The sequence below is a fragment of the Oncorhynchus clarkii genome, chromosome 20 (genome assembly GCF_045791955.1).
Source record: "Oncorhynchus clarkii lewisi isolate Uvic-CL-2024 chromosome 20, UVic_Ocla_1.0, whole genome shotgun sequence".
In the NCBI taxonomy this organism is placed as follows: domain Eukaryota; kingdom Metazoa; phylum Chordata; class Actinopteri; order Salmoniformes; family Salmonidae; genus Oncorhynchus; species Oncorhynchus clarkii.
In genome coordinates, this window is record NC_092166.1 from 65,069,062 (window position 1) to 65,082,929 (window position 13,868).

Genomic DNA, 13,868 nt, shown 5'->3' on the forward strand with positions numbered 1-13,868 from the left:
AGGGGTGTTTTGATATGATTTACTCCATTCTTCACACCAATCTGCTTTCGGTCCATACTCACACACACACACACACACACACACACACACACACACATACTGGTATAATACATTTTGCTACAGTTTAAAAACATGGCACAATTGCATGGACAGGTGCAAATGTGGAAGGGTAGTGCTTGAAAAGGGCAATTAGACAAAAGATTTCCTTTAACGATAAGACATTTTGAATACTATTTTATAGAATACATCTGGTTTTTGAAACTTGGAGATGTATGGTTCAGGTCAAGAATGTTGCTGTTGCATAATGCTGCATAGTTAACAATGAAGGGGCATGGACACCCAAGGAAAACAGAAGTTGGTGACAAAAGTATTTCTGTTTTAATGAATGCGAGTGAAAAGTAAAATGCTGCTGACTGCATGGGCCTAGTAACATATGATTCCATCTTAAATCCAACCATGACCTATGTGTTACATTACACATGTATATTGGATTAGAAGTGTGGCACTGGAGTTAAACACAACGTGTACAAATGAAACCCACGATACAAGAACCACAAGCACTCACAAATGTCACTTGTCTTTTCCACAGAGCACGGACCTCCAGACAGTCATTACTCTGTCGTCTGAACATTTACAACGAGTAGCTGAGGAGGTAACTTGCAAAATCGCTTTGCAGGCAATCAGAAGAGTTAGCCTAGATTGAAAATAAAACAATAACACTGTCATTCAATGAGCTATGAAGTGTTTAAAGCTTCAATCCAAAAGACAGAGTGTAGTTCACCAGAACATTATTCCACACGCTGACATTTAGCTTCAAAAGAGATCCAGCGTTTGATAGAGTAGAGCAGAAGAATCTTTGTCCAATATCTGTTAAGCGCAGATGAGAATTGGATAAAAGCAGACAAATCCCCAGTTGCAAGAGGAAAACCCCAGCTTTATTTATAAAGTGTCCAAAGACAAGTGTTGTAGTACTGAAGTCTCCATTTTCATAACTCATGACTGGACCTTGACGCAGCAGAGTGAAAGTCAACAAGCTTCTAAATCAGACGTTAAAACAAATTAAGAAATGATAAAGCATCACACTGCTATGGCTCTCTGCCCCAATCCCACAGGACTGAAGCTTCTGCCTGCCCTGGCTGGGGCAGAGCAGTCCTTTCCCTCTGTCTCTTCCATCCATCCATACCTTCCTCCGTGAAAGTTCCAGTCCAACAGACCTGCTTCCATCTGTCCATCAATAAATCCATCATTCCATTTCCTTTTCTTCCTCAGACAGAAAAGCACATCCTCTTGGTAGGAGTAACAACACCGTTTTCATGTCCCCCTTCCACCCATCCTTCCCCAGTCCTTCTCAGTCTTCATGCCTCCTTCATGTAGCTTCTGCAGGCCTTAAAGTCTTTCTGAGCCAACAAAGCCACAATGCCTGGGTCACCGGAACTCATAGATGGCTGCACTGTGTTCCAGAACATGGGTGAGGTTCAGAGACTGGTACCTGTGACGGAGAGGGAGTCAGACAGTGCTATTTAGTGCAGAAAGTCAGGAGAGGAGAGATGCATTGGCCAGTCCCAAATCAAATCAACCCCAAGCCCTCAACTCTTATTGTACAGAGAGCTGTTATTCAATTTATTTTTGATTAGTTGAAAAAAAAAAAATAAAAAAATAAGTTCACACCCCACAGAATTAGGGCATGAACTGCATCCCGACGCTGATAACCTGAGCAAATAAAATATGAATTTAAAGAAAAAAGAAACACATAAGAACTGATGATGCACAGATGCATATGTTCTAAGTTCACAAAGCCTGGCTACATCTGAACCAGTTTTATCACATGTTCATCAATGACCCAGTTAGTATTTAGTCTCCTGTTACCATTCTGAGCTCCTATGATAGTAGTATCCCTCTATGGTGGCTGTGGACTTTTGGAAGCAGATGTAGTAGAAACCAGCGAAGGAAGCACCGCTGATGTCTTTAATGGTGTGATCAGGGACCAGGAACTGCTCCTGTGGAAGAGAATACAACAGTTAGTACATCATTATAACAACAGTATTTTTACAGGAAATGTTGCCAAACCTCATAGCCATGATTCAGCTTTTCCATGGTAATGGAGCTTACCTTCCACCTCATGAAGATGTAGTCAGACTTCTTCAGCTCTTCATAGTCAAAATCATCCGAGTTGAACGTCTTTGCATACTGGTAGAAGGCCTGGAATTTTCCCTGGGGCCCAAATATAAAATCGTTAATCGCTGGAACAATACAATACGTTTAACAATCATAACAATTGTTCTTGCTTGACAAATCTACCGTTATCAGACCCCCCCCCAGGTTCCAAACCAATTCAATCACTTTTCACCCGGTGCAAAGTCCACCCACCTGGGATAGCTTAATCGAATCCCCTCATTGCTTGAAATCACTGCCCCCACTTTAAGCACCACATTCACCAAATCCTGATACGACCAAATAACCAGTGGCGGAACACCAAAACTAGCCTGTTAGCCGTCGCATCCCAGGGAATTTTCACAGACGTCACAATACTATTTATTTTACATAATCTCTTGTGGACAGACTAACAGCAACCAAAAAACATTAATGAGGGGGATGACACCCTCACATTCTCACCAGGAAAGATGAACTCCTACTTCATTTGACACAGAGGTCTAAAGCAGATCAACATGGGTGGAATCAGACTATTAAATTAAATTAGGCTAAATTAAATGAATGATCGCATATTCGATTTACCCAGTGCTTGCGATCCACATCCTCATCTGCATCCCACTTCCTGGTTAGAAACGGACGCTTCCTACTGATGATCTCCCCTGCAAAGAACGTAGTCAGAGTGGGGTATTCCTACAGAAGAAAAAAACAGAAAGAGAAACAGGTTATGCTGGGAATCAAAACCATGATTAAAATAAAAGGGTTAGAATAAACCTTTATTCAACCTCTTTTCAGTATCAAGTAAATCATTCTCACCTCTGTCAACCCTTTGATCTTCAAGTACCCACACAAGTATGAGTCTTCCATGGTCACATGCTGAAAGAAACAACACAAGACTTGAAAACTGTATGTAAATGTTCCCTTGCTAGATAGTGGAATGAAGGATCATTCATTGTGTAACTTCTTTCCAATGGTGTCATGATGTGAGCCAACGATGCATCTGAACACAGCTGAATCACATTCTGGTAATAACATGTTCACTACTAATGCCAGCTCACCTACCGTCACTAGAATGTAAATTCAATTAATGATAACATCTAGGTTTCATGGCCGGTGATTATGAACACTCCTTCTGGAAGCTGGCAATCATTACGTGTTTTGACATTTTTGTCAGCACAATTAGTCGTCAGCTGACTGGCAAATGAAAGTTTCATAAATCTAACGGACCTGCAAAACAACCTCGACATCGTAGGAGTTGCCTTTGCTCTTCTGATGTCCTCGGAACTTGGAACCGCTGTAGAGAAGCGAGGCGATAACGCCGGGCTGTTGGGTGTTGATCAAGGGAGGTGGGATAAGCGAGGCCGAGGACTTGAAGGCCATGGGGGTGTTACTGATGTATCCAGCGGGGACAGGCATGGTTCTGGTACCGCGGGAAGGACACCGACCGCAGTCAGTGGCCGTCCGGGCGATAGATGTGGGAAGATGGTACAGAGAGCACGAATGAGGCGGCTCACCTACATCCAAATCCCTTCAAATGTAATACTTCAGTCACTCACACCAAGCTCCAGAAAAGTAAATGGACTTCGTCGCGGGCGTCATAAAACAGCAGCATTCTCTTCTCTCATTAGCCAAGGGATGCACTCGTCTAAAAGCGCGCCGCTCATTGGCTTATTTATCGCAACGCTATCAATGACTTTTGAGGATGTAGTCCTTTTCGCTCTGGCACTCTTCCATTCTGTTTGATTGTATAACAAGAATAGAACTACATTTCCCATGTATCTGGGAAATCTGTCGAATCTGCCAAACACGAAAGGTCACACATGCGATGCAGTGAGAGGTGTGTGCAAATACGATCGTATTTCTCCAAATGATTCGTTTTAGATCAGTCAACCTTCAACTATTCTTCGTCAGCCGTTTCATTCGTTTCTTATAGCAACAGTAGTGTGTCCTGCATTTTGAAAAGCGATACTATCCGGCATTCATAATTCCTGTTAGCTAACGTTAGTTCAGCTAGCCAAGTCAACTGTAGGTTTGAACCCCACTTCAATTGGGGAAACTTGTTTGTTAAAACATCTCTGTCACTGACACGATGTTGAGGAATCTTGTGAGATTTCACAATTGTCTGGGGCATGCTTTCTCTCCCCCCACTGTCTGCCCAAGAGGTCAAATGTTTAAGCTGCTCTCTGTGAACTCAAAATCCTACTCCATTATCACAGGTAAGAGATGCACCAGCCACTTGTTTCATAAAATATCAAGAAAAGGCTCTCGAGCTTGCTGGTTTACAGTGATCGTGGCTATGTGCACCACGGAGGTTGCACATTTCTTGTTTACTTTGTTTCGCTCTCAACAGAAAGAAAGAAATTCTATGAGGATGTTAGCATATCCCATGGAGAGGGTGAGTACTGAATCGGAACTTGGAGAGTGAGGGTCTTTCTCTCTTGAAATAATTTAAATAAGAAGTCTGAGTGGTCAGAATTCAAGAACTCACTTTTTCTTTTTTTTACCTTGATTTTTGGTCTGCAGGTGGCATGTTTGAGATCAACCTGGACCGGCGGAAACTGAAAACACCAGGAGGAAAGCTGTTCACAGCCCCCAACGAAGCCTTAGCCATTGCCGTGGCGAATGAATGGGATACTCAGAAAGACATGCTGAAGTTCTACAGCATGCATATGGTATGACCTTTTACCCCAGCACTTTTGTTCAATGCTTCATGTTGGCTGTATCTGAAATGGTCACTGTACCCCATACAGGGCACTACTTTCACTAGAGCTTTTGACTTGGGCCTGGATTCAAACGAATGCTCTATATGTGGGAAAAGGGTGCAATTTGAGATTTGTTCTCTCTCCTCCAGACCACTCTCTGCAACACAGCCCTAGATAACCCTACGTTCCGCAGCAAGGACCAAATGATCACTGCTGCCCTCAAGTATCTGGAGACTGACACTATCTGGTACACAGAGATATTTGTAGTAGCATGTGGGTTTAGGTTCTCTCCATCAGAACTGATTTCTACAGATCATTCATGTGTATGATTGCACAGGGATTGAAACTGTGAGTATGTTGTCTCCTTGCAGTTACAGAGTTGAGGAGCCTCCATCACTAGTTGAGCTTCAGAATAATGAATGGGACCCTGTGTTGAACTGGATTGAAGACCGGTTGGTATCACTTTAACATGATCATTGACTCATTTTCTGTGAGTTACCTTACAAAAAGTTCACTGGACATATACGTATTTGCATATCATCTTCAGCAAAGGAGGGAAACAGAGATTTGTAGCATTGTCTTGCAAATACTTGAATTCATGTTTTTCTCTTTCAGGTACAACGTAGTCATTGGCTCCTCCACCAGTATACTGGGTCCAGAGATCCCACAGGCGACGATGGATACTTTCCGCCAGCACCTGGGTTCCTATAACTTCTGGTCCCTGACAGGTAAAAACATCGAAGAGTCATTAGAGGTACTCCCGTCCCGTGGACATGTGCAAATTCTTTACTGTATGTGGGTGCTAAAAGGAATCAGCCTCTTGACTAGACCAATGGACTGAAAATGGAGAGAGAATCGTCTCTATTTTCAGTTTGTTGGGCCACTTCAGGTAGAGCCTCTTGCTTTGCACTCAGAAGTAGGACCGGTGTTTATGAACACATAATATTGCAGAGTCTCAGTTAAATAGACTGTACAGGACTACTAATATTCTTTGTTGTGACATCCTATGTGTGTAGGTCTGGAGTATGTGATCACCCAGCTGAAGTCAGTGGTGCTTGCCTTTGCTTTAATAGACAAACACATAACAGTGGAGCAGGCCGTGCTGCTGTCACGACTAGAGGAGGAGTTCCAGGTAGGAACTCGCCACAGAAACAATGCATATACAGAGATTAGAAAAGCGTTGTGGATAATGTATTCAATCTCTTTCTCTCTTACTAATTATTTATTTTCCTCTGTCTCTTTTCCCTCTCCATAGATCGGGCATTGGGGAAATGTAGAGTGGGCTCATGATGTTGACCTGTATGAGCTGAGGTCACGTACAGCAGCAGGGGCTCTGTTTGTACATTTCTCTTCTGAAAGTTCAACGGTCAAACGCAAACTCATGCAAGACTAAGGAGGACATTCAGTGCTTCCCTGAGTCAACACAAACTCAGACAGGACTCTTAAGAGCAAAGGCAACAGAGGCAGTGTACTGGCCTCTGACTGGGAAGAAATCCCAACTCCTTCGGACTTGTGTTTATCTCTGGTTGTTGTCCTTTGCGGAATAAAAACACATAATATTCTATGTCAATCAATCAAATGTATTTATGAAGCCCTTTTACATCAGCAGTGTCACAAAATGCCTATACAGAAACACAGCCTAAAACCCCAAAGAGCTAGAAATGTAGTTGCCTGGAAACCTGACGTTCAATTACATTGAATTATACATCGGGCAAAAATGTGCGTTTGAATCAGGAAAGTTACTTCTCCTGACCTCTACAAGCCAGAATATTGAATAATATAATATTTTAATGTACTTTAGCGGTTGTCCGTGCTGTAGGAATGAGGAAAGTATAATTACATAAACTTTTCAAAGCACTTGTAGTGCATTTAGAGTTCTATCACCTGACGCATGTTCACAAGATAAAAATACATGCACAAGACGCAGCAAAATTAAGGCAGTTATTTCACAACACATTGTGTGCCTCTACTCTTCTACCATACAGGCTACCTACCTAGGCTACCTGTGATGGCAGGTAGCCTAGTGGTTAGAGCGTTGGACTAGTAAACAGAAGGTTGCAACATCAAATCCCTGAGCTGACAAGGTAAAAATCTGTTGTTCTGCCCCTGAACAAGGCAGTTAACCCACTGTTCCTAGGCTGTCATTGAAAATAAGACTTTGTTCTTAACTTACTTGCCTAGTTAAGTAAAGGTAAAATAAACATAAATATATCTACAACACAAAAAAATCAAGTTTGTATGTGTATCTCCTTGCTGTTCCATAAGATTAATTTCGATTGGCTATTTAAATCTGATTTTACTGCTTGCATGAGTTAATTGATGTGGAACATAGTTCGGTGGCTCCATGTAGTACTGTGCACCTCCCATAGTCTGTTCTGGACTTGGGGATTGTGAAGAGACCTCTGGTGGAATGTCTTGTGGAGTATGCATGGGTGTCCGAGCTGTGTGCTAGTAGTTTTAAACAGACAGCTCGGTGCATTCAACATGTCAATACTTCTCACAAATACAAGTAGGGATGAAACCAATCTCTCCTCTACTTTGAGATTGACATGCATATTATTAATGTTAGCTCTGTGTACATTTAAGGGCCAGCTGTTCTGCCCTATTATGGGCCAATTGTAGTTTTCCTAAGTCCCTCTGTGGCATCTGACTACATGACTGGACAGTAGTCCAGGTGTGACAAAACTAGGGCCTGTCGGACCTGCCTTTTTGATAATGTTAAGAAGGCAGAGTAGTGCTTTATTATAGACAGACATCTCCCCAGCTTAGCTACTATTGTGTCAATAAGTTTGTACAATGAGAGTTTAAAATCCAGGGTTACTCCAAGCAGTTTAGTCTCCTCAACTTGCTAAATTTCCACATTATTCATTGCACACGGATAATGAGTACATGGCCTTTAAGGCCAGATTGTTCTTCAAGATGTTCAAACGTTCATAGATGTCCAGCAAGTTCAAATAATCCGTGATTATAGAGGGTGCAACAGGTCAGCACCTCAGGAGTAAATGTCAGTTGGCTTTTATAGAAAGAGAAAGATGTGTAATTTAATTTCAGTAAAGAGGAACAGGCTTCTCTGACACTCATTCCCTATAAAGTACAACTTGGCGGCAGCCAAGTATGATGATGGCCATCTCTTCTACAGTTTGTGTTTTGAATCAGTTTCTCAGTCATCAGTGACTTTTGGGAACATTGCATGTTTCTATGGAAACAGTGAGTGTTGTTCCTTCAGGGGAGGAATGTTAATTCCTTGTCCCCCCTGTCTCAGCCCAGATGTCTCTCTCACTCCCACTGTATTATGCTTAGTAGCTTGTAGCAAAGCTGACTTAGTTTTTCTGTTGCTTCAGTAAAAATGTAATTTATCAATGGGTCAAACTGACTAAAACATGTTTATTGTTACTTACACAGCTGTTACACACATCACCAGCTTTTTTGTCAAACCACTTTGAATCAAACCCTAAATGCATTAGAATAAAGATGTTCAGAAACACTGTTCTGTTATTTTTAAAGCAAACATTTTGAAATCCTAATGAAATCCTAACGCTTGTGGACATGATAACATACTTTGGATTGTGTGCACAGATTGTAAAATCTAATGTTTACATAACCATATTGGAAATAAGTCACAAACATTTTTTCACCATAAACATATTTTTATCTAGGTTTTCTTCATGTAGTCCTGTTAGATTCATGAATGCAGTGATGGTTGTCATTATTTACAATGGTCTGCAATGTAATGATCGACGTTTTTGCTGCCCAATCAGATTGACGTACTGGATGTCTCTGCCAATGCAATTGCTTGATGGGCGAGGCTTACTATCTTTCCATGAAGTGAATCGTACACATTGTTTGTTGTCGATCAAGATGGAGTTCCTTTTGGGAAATCCATACAGTACTCCGGTGGGACATTGTATTGGTAAGTAAAACATTTTTTTTTATTTTTTTTAACAAACTCTGATTGAAAGGAATCTGTAGATAATCGTGTTTCACATTTTTGAATCGTCATGACATTTGATTCTTACTCAGCTAAGTTCATTGGCTATCGACCCATACGCGAAGCTAACCAGTTGACTAGCATTCATTTTGGTTATTTCCAAGCTGGTTAGCTTCAGATAATTGGCAAAAAAATATGTTGTTAACTAGTTATATATTCATCAATGTAAGCATAAGCAATAGTTCGTGGTAATCCTGCTAGGTCGTGGTCGGGCATATTCCGTTTGTTGCACTTTATTCATTTACACTCGCTACTTAAGTTAAGCTAGCTAACGTTAACTAACGTTACTGTCTGTATCTGGTCGCGATAACTGTTTGTGGCTGACTAGCTATTCGAATGAACCATATGACACGTATTTAACAGCTGGACTACTGCTAAATTAGCTAGCTAGCTCTCAATAACCCAAGGCACATGACTGGGTAACTAACTTAAGTTACTTAGCTAGCTAAATTAGTATAGCGTTGCTGTAACTGAGCTAATTAGCTAGCTAACAAGTTAGCATATGTGATCATTGCAATCATGAAAAGGATATTGTTTTCAAATGACAATTTTCTACTGCTCTGACGAGGCGGAATTTAATGTTCTGTCTTTAGAGAGAGCCACTGATGGCTCCCTTCAGAATGAGGACTGGGCCCTCAATATGGAAATATGTGACATAATCAATGAAACCGAGGATGGGTGAGTAGAAAATTCATTAGCCTAGTTAGAATGCGTTTATGTGAATTATAAAACACACGTTAGACCTATTCTGGAGCTTTGTGACATGGACTTGATAATTTGTCCCTAGTGACTTAACTACATCTGAATATGGCCACACTTTCTCTGTGAAGGTCTCTCGCTCTGTTTGCCTTGCCTCTTATCAGAAGCAATAATGGATTTGGTCCAAGTGCTGGCCTACTATCTAGTGCTTGGATAGCTATCTGGTCCATTAAACTTGATGTAAAAGTGTTGAAGTCCATTTTCTGTTTGATAAGTGGGTGGTAAATTAGGGAAGGTGGATTTACCCCTACTCCCAGTTTCTCATAATATGACATCAGTTTCTTAAAGCCCTCTGTATCAGGAAGGCCACACCTACCACTGTTAATGATGTATCTGCATTATAGTGTAGCCTAGACCATTTTTAGTAAAGCATTGCCTGTTACATAAATCCTTTAAAGTATTAATAACATTATTTCAGTCAAAATGGCGAAATGATGCTTGGTGGTGCAGTTACTACACTGTAGTAGATGGTATGTTGTAGTTATCATGTTGTAGTTATCATGTGTCAGTCTTCTCCCAATCTCACCCTGTTCTCTGCTCTTTGCTGTGTGTTGATGCTGCAGGCCCAAGGATGCCATCAGGGCAATGAAGAAGAGGCTGAACGGGAACAAGAACTACAGGGAGGTGATGCTGGCACTCACCGTCCTGGAGACATGTGTGAAGAACTGCGGGCATCGTTTTCATGCCCTCGTCACCAGCAGAGACTTCATAGATGGCGTGCTTGTAAAAATCATCTCGCCTAAAAACAACCCTCCCACTATCGTACAAGACAAAGTGCTCGCCTTGATCCAGGTAAGGGATCACACACTTATGGGTGAGAGAGTTTATGCATGACATGTTTTTATTAATTTGTGACAACTTTGGTGATAAAGCTAATAGAAGAAGCTTTCATTGATAAACCACATTTTTAAAGTATTCTGACAGTTGTGTTAAGAGATAATGATAGTTTGTGTCCTTGAGCAAATAGATGGAAGTGCTTTCAGAGTATATTGTACTGCTCTGTATGAGCTAGTTGAGGAGAGAAAGGTGTTGGTTGCCTGTGGCTGCAGCCCTGGGGGATCCAGTGTTCTTCAGGCAGGGCCTCGGGTGTTGTGCTACCTGCAGCCAGGTGTTCTCTGGTTACCATGGGGATCTTAGGTAACCCTGGCCGATTGCCTCCGGTGGCCTCTAGTTTCCCACTAAGATGGCGGCTGTTGATGGAACTTTAATGGTTTTCACCAGACCACATGCAAGTGTTATTACAAACGCGGCACTGTTTTCTCACAAGGATGAATGTGTAATGATACACCCAAGATACTCACATACTTTCTTGCTCAGCCAACAAGAGCTTTTGTGGTAGTGTAAATGTCATTTGTGACACCCTGGACCGAAATACTTTGACCAGATTATTCACTACACATGTATGAATAGGGCTAAATTAAAATGTTTCTTCTAGAAAAATGAAAAACATATGCATATTCATGGTATCAATTGAAAAGTAATAGTTAGGAGATTCTGGAAAAATTATTAGACCAAAGGTGAGAACAACAGTTCACCTGACACAAGACTGAATCTAAACTGTTGATTTTTATTTTCATTTTACATTACTGTACTTTTCGCATCATTTGTTGACATCAAAATCTGAAAATACTCTGGATACATTCAGTAACATAAGAATATTCCAGGAAAATGATGTATAGGTGCAACATAAGAAAACAAAATGACAACGGTCTGAGTGAGCAGACTAACTGGTGTCTCCAATTGGCCACACACCTCACCTCAAGTGTGCACAGTTCCAAAGTCATTTAAATGCACGTATGACTCAAAGAAAACTTGTGCACTTGAGGAAATAGAGCAAGCGCGCTTGTAGTTTTGTTTGGAACACAACTCTGCATCCCCGCCATCACACAATTGTTTATGCAATCCAAAAAAACAGTCCATTGTAAATCTGGGTCAGGTGGGCAGCATTTGAAAGCTTGTTCTATTGCTAACATGACGACTAGTTAAGTTATACAATACAATATTACGGTGTTAGGCTTTCACAATGCAATTCAGGAAACAGATCATTATTTTACTGCGCATTGAAATGAGTCATGAGTGCATTGAGGTGCGTGCACCGCAGCAAATTGTCTTCACAATAGACAGACTAATTCTGTTCAGAACAACCCAGGGTGACGCCATGTCTTGTAACTACATCAAACATAGTGATCATAAACGTTGACACTATGACATGAGTTTTATAATATGGAAATGTGGAGTGCACATTTGGACTCATGGGTGTTTTGCTTGCTTTTATGACATCAAAGCAGTATTTAGTATAATCCTCAATGTCTCTTTCAAAATACATAGTCTTCTTTAATTTACAGCCTTTCCCTGTGAAGCGCAGCGCCAGAGCGCTGACATCATGCATAGCATTTTACTGTGCAGCCACTGTGTTCCAATTAAGGTGTTTATCGGTGTCCAAATCTGCCATTTTCAACCCGTATATGGGTACGAGTGTAAAGGGCTACCTGAATAAAGCACTGACAGACATGACACGGTTAAGATAACATTTGTCTTTCTCATTCAACCCGTCTCCCAGGCGTGGGCTGACGCATTCAGGAGTAGTCCAGACCTGACGGGTGTGGTCCATATCTATGAGGAGCTGAAGAGGAAAGGCATTGAGTTCCCCATGTCTGACCTGGAGACCCTGTCTCCAATCCACACTCCTCAACGAGTAGGACTGTCACATCCATTTGCATGCATTTCCTTAATCTATATCGAGTATGAGAATCCATCTGCTATTTTGTTGTAATTTTTTTTCTAATTTAAAGCTGTTGACTGGCTCTGAGGTGAACCAAGCCACACTGAAGGCCACCGCCCCTCCTCCAGCCCAGCCTATCGCCCACCAGCAGCCTCCTCCCCATGCTGTCTCCGCCCCACCCTTTGCAGCATCTGTCCCTCCTACCTATTCCGCCCCTCAGGTCCCCAACCTCGGTGCCTCTGGGTCTATCAACCCCTCACCTGACCAGGTACTGAGTCAGTGAATAGCCATTACAGTTGTGAAAAGGCTTTTAAAATATTCTGGATAGCTTGCATTCTAAGGTTCAAGGAGATGGATCTGAGAGGAGTTGGCATGTTATTCCCTCTGCTGTCCAGATTTGCCGGCTGCGCAGTGAGCTGGACATTGTGCGTGGCAACACCAAGGTGATGTCAGAGATGCTGACAGAGATGGTTCCTGGACAGGAGGACCCCTCGGACCACGAGCTCCTGCAGGTTAGACTCCAACCCCCTTTCTGACTGTATGACGTCAGCTTCGACCCTGGTATTGTTAGTTCATTTATAGGGTCTGGTTTCTTGACAAACAGAAAACAGATGATTGACCGAAAAGGGTATTCGCACAGGCCACTAGAGAGCGCGCTTTCAATGTTTGTACTGGTAGTTTCCTTTTTCTGCAGTTGGTACACCATGAAAGCACTAATGCCATCAGATCCTTTCAGATCTCTGACAACCCTGGGTCTAGCCCTTTATACAGTTAATGTCAGACTGGGTAACGCTGCTGTGTGTAAACCTGTGTGCTGTTTGTAGGAGCTGAACCGGACATGCCGGGCCATGCAGCAGAGGATAGTGGAGCTCATCTCCTGCGTGTCTAACGAGGAGGTCACAGAGGAACTACTGCACGTCAACGACGACCTCAACAACATCTTCCTACGCTACGACAGGTAGGCTAGCTCACACACACACACTAACATCTCTCATCACTGAGCGATGGCTAACATTTGTCTCAAAGAACACCTTTCTCCTATGAGAGGCATGGATGACTTCATGTAACGCAGTCGTTATGAACAAGCGTGGACCAGTTATTTTGATATGTTATTTTCATTTTTCTCTCAGGTACGAGAGGTTCCGGTCAGGCAGAGCATCTCAGGGTATCAACAATGGGGTGAGTTAGCAGTGACAGCCATAGGCAGTAACCCCCCCCCCACAAACACAAACTAGGACATCACTTCCTTATTTGTACATGGTTGGCGCATGCAAATGCATAATGTTATTCCTATTTGATACTTTGCATCATATTATTCCTATCTCTGCTTGATATTTTGTCTTCCATAGCATGCCTGTTTCTTACAAATGTTTTGTCATTCTGTAACATCGTTGAGTCTGACTAAAAGACTGACTGTTCTGTCTAGAGATGTAGGCTAAGGCATGTTAGATCATCTGTCGCTGTCCGTACCGTTAATATCATGCCCACACTGACCGTGGCGTGTTGCCTAGGCATGTTAATGGTATTTTTGTCTTTATGGATAGTTAAC

General features: G+C 42.1%; 3 protein-coding genes across 4 annotated transcripts in view; 2 read left to right on the top strand and 1 right to left on the bottom strand.

Annotated features, from left to right (window-relative positions):
* On the bottom strand, positions 1-3,758 carry LOC139376735 (glucose-induced degradation protein 4 homolog). The gene is made up of 6 exons (XM_071119625.1): positions 3,376-3,758; positions 2,965-3,024; positions 2,734-2,841; positions 2,110-2,211; positions 1,867-1,997; positions 1-1,489 (listed from the first exon to the last, which is right to left on the bottom strand). Exons 1-6 carry the CDS (start codon positions 3,562-3,564, stop codon positions 1,426-1,428), a joined length of 654 nt encoding a protein of 217 aa, XP_070975726.1. The 5' UTR covers positions 3,565-3,758; the 3' UTR covers positions 1-1,425.
* LOC139376734 (ATP synthase mitochondrial F1 complex assembly factor 2) lies at positions 3,391-8,334 on the top strand. 2 transcript variants are annotated; one of them, XR_011627959.1, is made up of 9 exons: positions 3,391-4,364; positions 4,499-4,543; positions 4,672-4,820; positions 5,000-5,097; positions 5,222-5,302; positions 5,466-5,578; positions 5,867-5,982; positions 6,106-6,865; positions 6,902-8,334. XR_011627959.1 is itself a non-coding variant. In XM_071119624.1 (8 exons), exons 1-8 carry the CDS (start codon positions 4,238-4,240, stop codon positions 6,241-6,243), a joined length of 867 nt encoding a protein of 288 aa, XP_070975725.1. In that variant the 5' UTR covers positions 3,391-4,237; the 3' UTR covers positions 6,244-8,334. The 2 variants fall into 2 exon arrangements, 1 of the variants encoding a protein (XP_070975725.1); XM_071119624.1 differs by having other exon boundaries at positions 6,106-8,334.
* LOC139376732 (target of myb1 like 2 membrane trafficking protein) overlaps positions 6,840-13,868 on the top strand; it is a 21,936-nt gene continuing 14,907 nt past the window's right edge. The window contains exons 1-9 of the mRNA XM_071119621.1: positions 6,840-6,934; positions 8,609-8,760; positions 9,432-9,516; positions 10,161-10,389; positions 12,158-12,292; positions 12,390-12,587; positions 12,715-12,831; positions 13,144-13,277; positions 13,450-13,498. Of these exons, the coding sequence (XP_070975722.1) occupies positions 8,622-8,760; positions 9,432-9,516; positions 10,161-10,389; positions 12,158-12,292; positions 12,390-12,587; positions 12,715-12,831; positions 13,144-13,277; positions 13,450-13,498 (1,086 nt within the window). The 5' untranslated portion in view covers positions 6,840-6,934; positions 8,609-8,621. The remainder of the gene's footprint in view (positions 6,935-8,608; positions 8,761-9,431; positions 9,517-10,160; positions 10,390-12,157; positions 12,293-12,389; positions 12,588-12,714; positions 12,832-13,143; positions 13,278-13,449; positions 13,499-13,868) is intronic.